At 41.0% G+C, this 9,633-nt stretch overlaps 1 protein-coding gene across 13 annotated transcripts in view; it reads left to right on the top strand.

Annotated features, from left to right (window-relative positions):
- CACNA1A (calcium voltage-gated channel subunit alpha1 A) overlaps nt 1–3,289 on the top strand; it is a 461,089-nt gene extending 457,800 nt beyond the window's left edge. For 12 of the 13 annotated variants that reach the window (XM_042448340.1, XM_042448338.1, XM_042448344.1 and 9 more), the window contains one exon: nt 2,455–3,289. In XM_042448340.1, coding sequence (XP_042304274.1) covers nt 2,455–3,111 — 657 coding nt within the window. In that variant the 3' untranslated portion in view covers nt 3,112–3,289. The remainder of the gene's footprint in view (nt 1–2,454) is intronic. The other variant, XM_042448348.1, reaches the window with a different exon arrangement.
- Nucleotides 3,290–9,633: the final 6,344 nt, after the last annotated feature.

Here is a 9,633-nt window from a genome sequence, read left to right as displayed (position 1 = left end):
TGTAAGGTAAAATTATCTTTAAGGTGTCGAAACATTCACTCAAATTTCAGAGTTCAACATTTTAAGATTTATTCGAGGAGTGAGGGAGAATAAGTTTAAAGGCAGCATTTAAAAAATAAGTTAACATCTGCTGTCTACACAAAAGGTTCTAAAAATGGATTCCCAGCTTGGATGGAAGTAGTACAATTTAGCCATGTTGGCCCACTTTTTTAGTAGAAATACAAGCTTCCTAGACAAGCTTCCTAGAGAAAACAGGCCAATGTTCTGCAGAACTGAGAAGTGGAATAGATATGAGAAGGGAATTCTTCAGCTGGAGCAATGGAGTTTGAGATAGGCAGCAAGCACTTGAGGAAATGGCCAATTTACATTTTTCCAAGGCAAGAGTTGTAAGGCAAATATGAGATCTGGGGAACAGCTCCCCTTTATTTCTGATTAGACAAAGGACAGCAGAAGACACTCATAGCCTGAACAAATCTGAGACAGGGCCAGACAATTATTCTGAAATAGCAGAGCCAGGTACACTGGATTCTTAAAGAAGCAAGCATTTTAAACTCAAGCCTTTCCACAGAGATCTTTTACACACAAATTTTAAACCAGTTAGCAAATCAGTCTGCATATAGTTGCAAATGTACAGAACTTAGAATGTGTATTTTATTTCTTTCTCTTCTGCATTTTACCAAATTAACAATATTTACGTATGGAACCAGCAGCAAGAAAAAGGTTGAAATGGACTCTTTAATTTCCTACATGAAGATAGCAACTATAGATCAGAGAGTGTGAAAGTGTAAACAGTACATGGGTCCTTAATTTTGAGAAATGGAATTAATTTAGTTCCTGTAATTTAACAAAGGTGGTTTCCAAGGTTCTAGAAGACACAGCGTTATGCATGTCATATGATTCTGATGCTGCCAATAAAGTACTTAGCTTCTCTTAAAATACACTGTATAGGCTGGCTAGAATTTTGGATTGATGATTTATAATCCCTGCCTAGACAATTTGAGCAAGACCATATTAGGGGGGCAAGATTATAGTCAGTAAGAAATGTCAGTAAATTGGAGACCATCTTTGGTACATAGTCTATTATATTTCATTTAATTCCTGCCTTAAACTCACTGGAGAACATGCAGGATATAGATCACTGAAAACAAATCATATAGCATGGCTGACAATCCATGCTAGACTAGGCCTATCCAGACCTGCCTGAACTGAGAATCTGCATTAAGAGGTCCTTAGACCATGGGCAAGATGCAGCCTCACTCCACACAAGGCTGCGCAGATCCAGTGCAGAATGCATTGCAGCAGAACTGGCTGAGATGCCTAGAAAGGGAAGTGCAAAATGGCAGCCAAGTCTGGGCCAGGCATGTTTTTGACTTTGCTTGTTACTGTGGTACCATCAAGAAGGCTTTACTTTCCATAATATGAGTGACACTATTTAACATTTACTTATGAAAACCATACTGTAACACTGACAGGGATGAGGAATCCTTGCTCCATGGACCACATGTTCCCTGGGAAATCTCTTGGGGACCACTTGACAATGGAGTAGACGGTGAAGCTGCTGGAGACAAAAATACATGGGGGAAAGTGTATGTCACGAGAGTAGTAACTGACCTTGCTGTTAACAGCTAAGTAACTTCAATGGTGGGGGGGACACATGTGATCAAACCTTTCTGAGGTACAGAACAGCAGCACTCAGCAGCCTCCCTTAAGAGTTCGGCTGTGTTCCAAACTTCTCCAGACCCAGTGCTCTCCCTTGTCTTTCCTTGCTAGATCCCCAGTCCCACCTAACCCTGCCACTTCCTAAATCCTGCCTCTATGTCCCGACCTATCACTTCCTTTTTCAATACCAAATAGTTTTCTTTTCTAAGTTTTACCCCTAACCACATTTTGATAACATGCAGTATGTCCCATGCTTTGCAAATTCCCTCCTGCCCCGTCTCTTTCCTTCAAACCTTTTTTAAAATTTCTTTTATTTTAATAGATTAATTTTCCCACCCTCTTGTTTTGCTTTCTTTCTTTGGAAGCGTGCAAGTAATTTTTTGAAAGCTTTTTGCTACTTTTTAAACCCTGGAACTTACAAAAACTCCATTTCTCATTTCTCTTTTTTTGCTTCTGTTTTGCGTTCATTTTTTTTAAACTTATTAATGATTATTATTATTTATTGCCCTTCTTTGTTGTTTCCCTTGTCCCCCTCTCCCTCTGACTCCCATCCACCCTGATGTGGCTGTTGCTTTACTTGTTTTCTCCATTCAATTACTTTCATTCCTTTGCTTCCCTCTTTTTTTGTCCTTGTCTCTGTGCCATCTTCCTCCCACCATTCCTCCTCCTTCACCACCACCACCACCACCACCACTACCACCTCCCCTTCCACCCACTTTTCCTCTTGTCTCTTCTTGGTTGATTTTCCTTGTATATTTTTTCTTTTTGATTTCCTTTGTTTCAATTTTCGTGTAGGGCAGTAGTTCCGTAAGTGGGAGTCCAGTCCTCTCAACGTCTGGCACCAGCACTCCGAGGCGAGGACGCCGCCAGCTCCCACAGACCCCTTCTACACCCCGGCCACATATCTCCTACTCCCCCGTGGTCCGTAAAGGCGTCAGCACAGGGCCCCAGCAGCAACCACAGTCCGGGCAGCACTCCGGCCGAATAGCCAGCCCTGCGCCGAGGCGCTATCCCTCGCTGCCTGCCGAGCACCATGTCACTGAGCGTCGCAGCAGGTCTCCGGCTATGGAACGGCACACTGTCCCGCCACGCAACGATTCGCCTCGGGCCTACCGCCACACCACCAGCCGGTGGTCGGCCCCTCACGTCTCTGAGCCACACCCGGGACCTCGTCATGGCAGTGGCTACTACCGGAGTCCGGACTATGCTGGCCCAGCCAGTGAGGAAGCCTTCTCCTATGAGACAGGGCAGCATGGGAGCAGCTCAGGACGTTCGCCCAGAACTTCCCGGGTGGGCAGCGGTGGCTCTTCCTCTCTCTCCCCCTCCAGGCATGGGCGGCGTCTACCCAATGGATACTATCACTCACATGGACCAGCCAAGTCGCGTGGGACAGGTTCACGCAAAGGACTGCACGAACCTTATAGCGAAACTGACGAGGATGACTGCTGCTAGCCTAGAATTGGTTTCACATTACACGCGGCGCACACGCGCAAAACACACTAAACACACACATACACACACACATTCCCAAAAGGGGTGAAATTCCCAGTCTGGGGGAGGGTGGGGAGGAAGACCTGCAAAAGGAAAAAGAGAGAGAAAGAGAGAGAGAGAGAGAAAGAAAGAAAGAAAGTGTGAACTGCTAACTGATGGGGAAGGCATCCTGGAGAAAGAAGAGAAGGATTACCCTGCAATTGTGGGCAATGGAAAGAAACTTTTAATCTTTTGTTGAGGGATTGGGGGGAGGGGGGAAGGGTTTGGGGTAGGGTGGGGTGGCTAGGGAAGTGAGGGTCTGGGAGATCCAAGCATGTTTATCTTTTACAGATCAAGTTGTGTGGTGATTCGAGGGTGGGAGGGAGGGACGTTCCTCAGAACTTACAAAAGAAACATGCATTCAGGTGTGGGGAGGTGGTGCCATCCCAGAGCCCCACACTGTTTGTAGCTCACTATGCCTCTGAGAAACGAGACCAGAAGCCACTTTACCTAGGGAGAGGGGTGGGAGAAACAGAAAGGAGTCTGCCAACCTCAGCAAAGACATTGTGGACAAGTTTTAAAAAACAAACAAAATAAATCTTTTTAAAAAATGTAAAATGAAACAAAAAGACCAAAAAAAAAATTTTTTTTTTCTGGGCTTCTATTGATGAGTTTTATCATCTCAATTTACCTGGTAAACTTTAAAAAAAGTTTTAAAATAGTTTGTGGCCTGACATTTTAAGAGGGACACACGCACGCAAACAAACACACCCAACACACATGCGCGCACACACACACACACACACACACACACAAAAGAGTGCTTGCTGGTTATACCAAACCCTAATATTACTGCCTGCAGAGATAAAAAAAGAAACAATAAAACTAAACAGAAAAAAACAAAAAGGACAAAAATAATTGATAAAAATGAAGCATTTTCTTCCAACATTTTGGTCCTGCTTGAAAAAGAAAAAGAAATTACATCTAAAAATTAATAATTCCTCAGCTTCTTTATTTTTTTCCTACTTGTTTGAAAAAAAAAAAACCTGTGGGATTGGGACTGTGAAATATTGCATGAAACAAGGTAAAAAGACAAATGATGAAAAAAAATTAAAAAAAACAAAAAAACAAAAATATTAAAAAAATGAATTTTTGATTGAAATGTGCTTTACTGTTAATTTTCTTATATCTTGGTCTCTCTCTCTCTCTCTCTCTCTCTCTCTCTCTCTCTCTCTTGCCTCCCACCCCTCTCCCTTCTTACAATGATATGGTATTGCATGAAGGGAAATGTATAGCTATGCATGGTTGATAAGAAGTATTGCAGTTTGTTACTTTCTGAAATGAAGAACATGAACAACAGATTGTTAAGCAGAAGCTGGTCAACAAGAAATGGATGCAGGATTTTTAAAAAATCTAATTATTCCCAAATACATTTGTGTCTGTGTTGACTCACAATAAGATCACTTACCTAACCATCCATTGTGATACATGCTGAAGAGGCTACTAAATATACAATTCCTATGGCAATTATTATTAGCTTCACTCTTCACTACTGACTCTGTAAGATGGAGAAATGAAATTCACTAATATATACAGAAAAAGTGACCATATGGTCACTTAACTTGTTGCCATATTAAAATTGTATATGTCAGGAACAGCAGATTTATATAATTCTTCATAACAGGAATGGTAGAATAATATGAAAATTGGATTTGGCAACTGTTTCTTTTCCAGGTGTTATTGGAGGGCCACTTCACACATTATGTGTTCATATTTGCCAGTCGTTCTCTACGTATATGTGAGATTTTGCCCTGGTTTGGCTTCTATGTGACAGAGGACTGGGAGCAAATGTTAGTCAAATACAAACTATACAATTTTAAGTGTAGCTATAAAGCACTCCTCAGGGTTGTTTGGTATATCTGTGGAAACATCCTTCCATGCAATTTTGAGTCTACCCCAACAAGTAAGTTCCCGGTACAGACTGGTGTCAAAGATAACCTCAGGAACAACCTCTTTTTTAGTAGCAGAGGGAAAAGCCACATCCGTGGAATTTCATGTAAAGCAGCTGTGTTGTAGTGGAATCTCGCTGAAATCAGTTATATTTACTAGTAAAAGAGATCAGCCATTATCCTTACCAACAGGTGCACCTCCTACTGATGAAAGCAGATCATTTCAAATTTAATGTCTCACAAAGGAACACTAGGAACAAACATTCTGTTCTATCCTAGAAATAACTTTCCTATCAAGGAAAGGTTTCTACAACCTTCCCCTTGCTTCCATTCAACATTGCAGAATGCTCATTTGTTCAGACAAACACAGGTTGAGTTTGTTTTTTTAAATGGGCTTAGAATTCTGCAACACAGCTGGGCTGAGTAACATACTAAAATTTAGAATCTAATAGATTCAATAGAATCTAAATACCTTCCATAGAATCTAAACATTAGCATTGAGCAAAGAGCTATCTTGGGTCCAGCTGTGCTTTCAACAGCAACAATATCTGCACATACCATGCTGAACAAAGTGGGAGATTTTATGGTGCTACTGAAGAAGTAGCTGCACCTCTCTTCTCTGGAATCACATTACTCAGATGGTGGTTCAGGGCAGAAAGCAAAACATGATGTGCATCCCAGTCTCCTCGTGGATGGTCACTCAGGCACTGTAATAAAGTCACTGAGGAGCTGTTATCCAGCTATTTTAAAAAGAGCAGAGCAACATTTAATGTGCAGAATCTCTCTCACAACTTTTTATAACATTATTTTCTTTGTGAGTGAAATTGCAAATAAAATGTTTACCATGCCTTGATTTAAGGATTCTAGAGACCACATCACTTTCTTTTACAGGGTTAATTCATGTGCATCTCTGGTCTCTTATAATGCTGTAAGGTGCAAGCGGTTTGCTGTCTGTAGCCCAACAGGCTGAATTAAAATGAGAACATTTAAATAATGCCTTTGACCTCCTGAGGATCAAGGAGGAAAGATGTCAACAGTTCTATCTCATATAAAGGGTTTTAACAATCAAAATGTTGGGTTTTGACATGGACTGGAGCTTGCTGAAGGGATACATGATATGGCCCAGAATATACACAAGAGTGTCCAGCATTTTCCCTTATGGCATGTTTGTAGATTAACTTTAATAGGTTTACAGCATGTATTATTATTCAGTCCATATCAACTTATCAGACATGATAATAAGGTTTAATCATTTTGGGAGATTTTTTCAAAACATGAACTATAGTTTCTGGATACTTTTCAAAGCAATCACTGACAGAAACAGCTCCTTCTATCACAGAAAAGAGCAATTCTGGCAGTCCATATGTCTGAGCCAATTACTGTATTTTCTGGCATCTAAGACTATTTTTTAACCCAGGAAAATCTTCTCAAAAGTTGGGGGTTGTCTTATAGGTCAGGCGCTGAAACTTCTGAGCTGGACTGGAGTATCTGCGGTCACCGTATAGGGTGGGGGGAGCTCAAAAACCGCCATGGCTGCATCCCCGCCATATAAAGCGACCGTATGAAAGCAGCAAGGGTGGCGCTGTACAAGTACGATAGAAGAAAATCCACTCACAAGGATTCGTGGAAAGAAGTGACTTAACACGGTCCTGATGACGAGGTGAGGGGGTGCCTCACCGGGAAAGTGTAAGTGAAGGGCAGAGCAAGCTGCAGGCATCTGGGACACCCAGGTATGGAAAAAAAGAACCATGTTTATGTTACTGCTCTGATAGTCTTGGAGACAGGGAGGGCTGGGCAGGCAGGGAGAGCTGACCAATCCAAGCAGGCTTTGCATACAACAAGTTTTCCTGCTAAGTACCTGCATGTCATAAGCATTTGAATTAAAATTACCATATTAAATCATATCTGATGTTTTTTTAATTTTTATTTGGTGTGCATTGGAAGAGAGGTAGTTTATATGGTGAGTATATCCCAAACTCTATATTTTAACTGGAAAAGTTGGGGGTTGTCTTATACACCCAGTCGTCTTATACTCCAGAAAATATGGTAGTAGTCTGAAACTGCTAGCATCAGTTGCCACGTGGGAAGTCATCATGGAGCACTACCTTTCTACTAGTGAAGATACCTAGAAAATTATCACCAAGTAGGGAAAGGAGAATAATCTCCTTTACATGGAAACTTGGCAGAAAGGGGACAGATGTGAGCACAGTAATAGATGATAAATGGAGGAGGTGAGTGTACTATGTGTCCCTAAATATGCATCACCTGCTGTTTGGATGTATTCAACACTTAAGTCTATTCCAAAACTAGCCAAAGTTTTACATAAGGAAAACTACATACTGGAGGCTGATTTCTTTGACAGATGCAAACATTATGGCCAGAACTGTTTTGGTGACTAAGGGGCAAAACAGACCAGCAAACAAGTTTCCAGCTGGCTTAGTAGCATGGCATGCAGGTGATGCATGCCCCAAGACACCCGGAAGCCGGCTTCACAACACCCATCCGCCCAGACATGGGCTGGCTTTCAGGTGCTCTGACAGTGAAGAGAAGACAACAGAACAGAAGACAGGAGTTAACATCAACACTCCACTTAAGTATTGATGTTAACTCTCCTTGTCTGGATTTTACCACCATCACAAGCTGGATGCCCAGGTGGCCGGAAGGTGACCAAGGGACCCTAGAAAGAATACAGATTAGTTGACAAATGGCAAAGGATCTTCAATCCCTCAGTCGAAAGAGATGGGGTTGGAGTGCAGTAAAGGTCACTAATTGATTTAACTGATCTTAAGTGTACCACGAGAAACACAGGCTGTTCAGAAGAAGCAAATTTCCTATCACAGTCTGACCATCAGTGTGAAATGCTGTGAGAAATATTTTCTGTGTGATTCTTAAGACAATTTTACCCCTTATGTTTTTTTCATGCCATGATTCAAGGAATCCTGGATTCTTTCAGATTCATGTAAAAGATTCTCACTGTGGACCAGCTGCCTGAAAAACATCTTACCTAGCATTTCAGTCTCCCCCTGCAATTCATGCTTTTGGGGGCATGTACACTCCACAGCTGGCTCCTCTGAAATACACAGAGATTCCTCATCTGGACATTCATATGGGAAGGGTTCCCTGAAGACTGCAAGCTTGACTTTCACTCCCTTAATAGGATCAGACTGTCATGCTATAATTGTATAAGTAAATTACAACTGGTGAGAGACCTTTAACTGAAAGTGCCTCAGATGTAGCTCAAAAAAATCCAAATGCAGACTGACAAAAATAAGTTGTTATTTGGATGTTATACAGTTCTAAGAAAAAAGTTTGCATTTCAGAAGGCCGGGGTCATGAAACAGTTGCATTCTGCTAGCTGATATATGATAAATACTGTGGCAAAAATACTGATTGGTTATATAAAAATTATAGAAAATATGAAGCCATAGGACAAAACTCTGGGTATTTTGGAGGGGAGGTTGTTGAAAAATTCAGAAATGTTCAGAAACATTGAAAAATGTAATATTGTTAGGGAAACATTCCCAATATGTTCATTTGAAAGGAGTGTCCTTGAGTGAAGATACGAGAACCCGAAATGTCCATAGGCAATACGCACTTTATTGATTGGCCAAGACGACAGCACACCAGCAGATGGTGATAAAATTGCTGCCACGCCCAGTAGCCATTTCCAAAAGTTTTTATAGCAAAACACAGTTCATTGTTTACATAGCATTAGCTTAATTGGTTATTTAGTACACACATGATTATACAACAGGCAGTTAATTGGCTATTGTCTAAACATCAAGTGATTAGTTGCGTTCACTGTCCACACAATGGTCACACATTTTCTTATTGGCTCTACATTTGCTATTACATTTGCTATTACATTTGCTAGGAGTCTGGAATGCAAAGAGATACTTGGCTAGGATGATCCTGTTCCCTTCAAGGCCACAGCAAAGGGAGAGCATTGTATTCTCAAAGCTCTGGCGAAGGGAGTGGTGCATAGCCCATGCACTTTTACTCTCTAGCTCATTCTATGAGTCTACTGTAAATCACTGCTCTTTGCATCTCAGAGCACACTCACTCTGGGTTTCCTGTTCCCTTATTTGGTCTGTTAACCTCTAGGCCTTAAAGCAAGCAGGTTACAGAAGCAGAAAGCATTATTATGTCCCTCTCAATATTAGTGGATGAAAGTCACTTTTTTTTCTTTAGGAACATAAAATGCATTGTATATAATTTGGTGTGACATATAATTATTGTGTTTGATATATTTAAAGTATATCAAATTATTATTCAGAATTATTGCAAATTTAACACTTTTTAAGCATTTCAATTTTTGCTCCAAATTAAGCTATAAGGTCCTCAACTGTAAGGATTACCTGAATAATAAGGAACATCTTCAGTTCTGCCAAGCTGAAGGGCAAGCAACCCCACACCCCTGAATACAAACAGAAGAATCCATCAACATCTGTAAAATGGAAAATATTTGTCCCCACTAATGTATCATAGTGTCAAACTGGCATAACACACTCATTCCCATAAAAAGCACTGAGAAAAAGAAACCAAAACCAGGCAT

This window comes from Sceloporus undulatus, chromosome 2 (assembly GCF_019175285.1).
Source record: "Sceloporus undulatus isolate JIND9_A2432 ecotype Alabama chromosome 2, SceUnd_v1.1, whole genome shotgun sequence".
NCBI classification, from domain to species: domain Eukaryota; kingdom Metazoa; phylum Chordata; class Lepidosauria; order Squamata; family Phrynosomatidae; genus Sceloporus; species Sceloporus undulatus.
The sequence above is the reverse complement of the archived record's forward strand: the minus strand, read 5'-3'. Positions and strand labels throughout refer to the sequence as shown.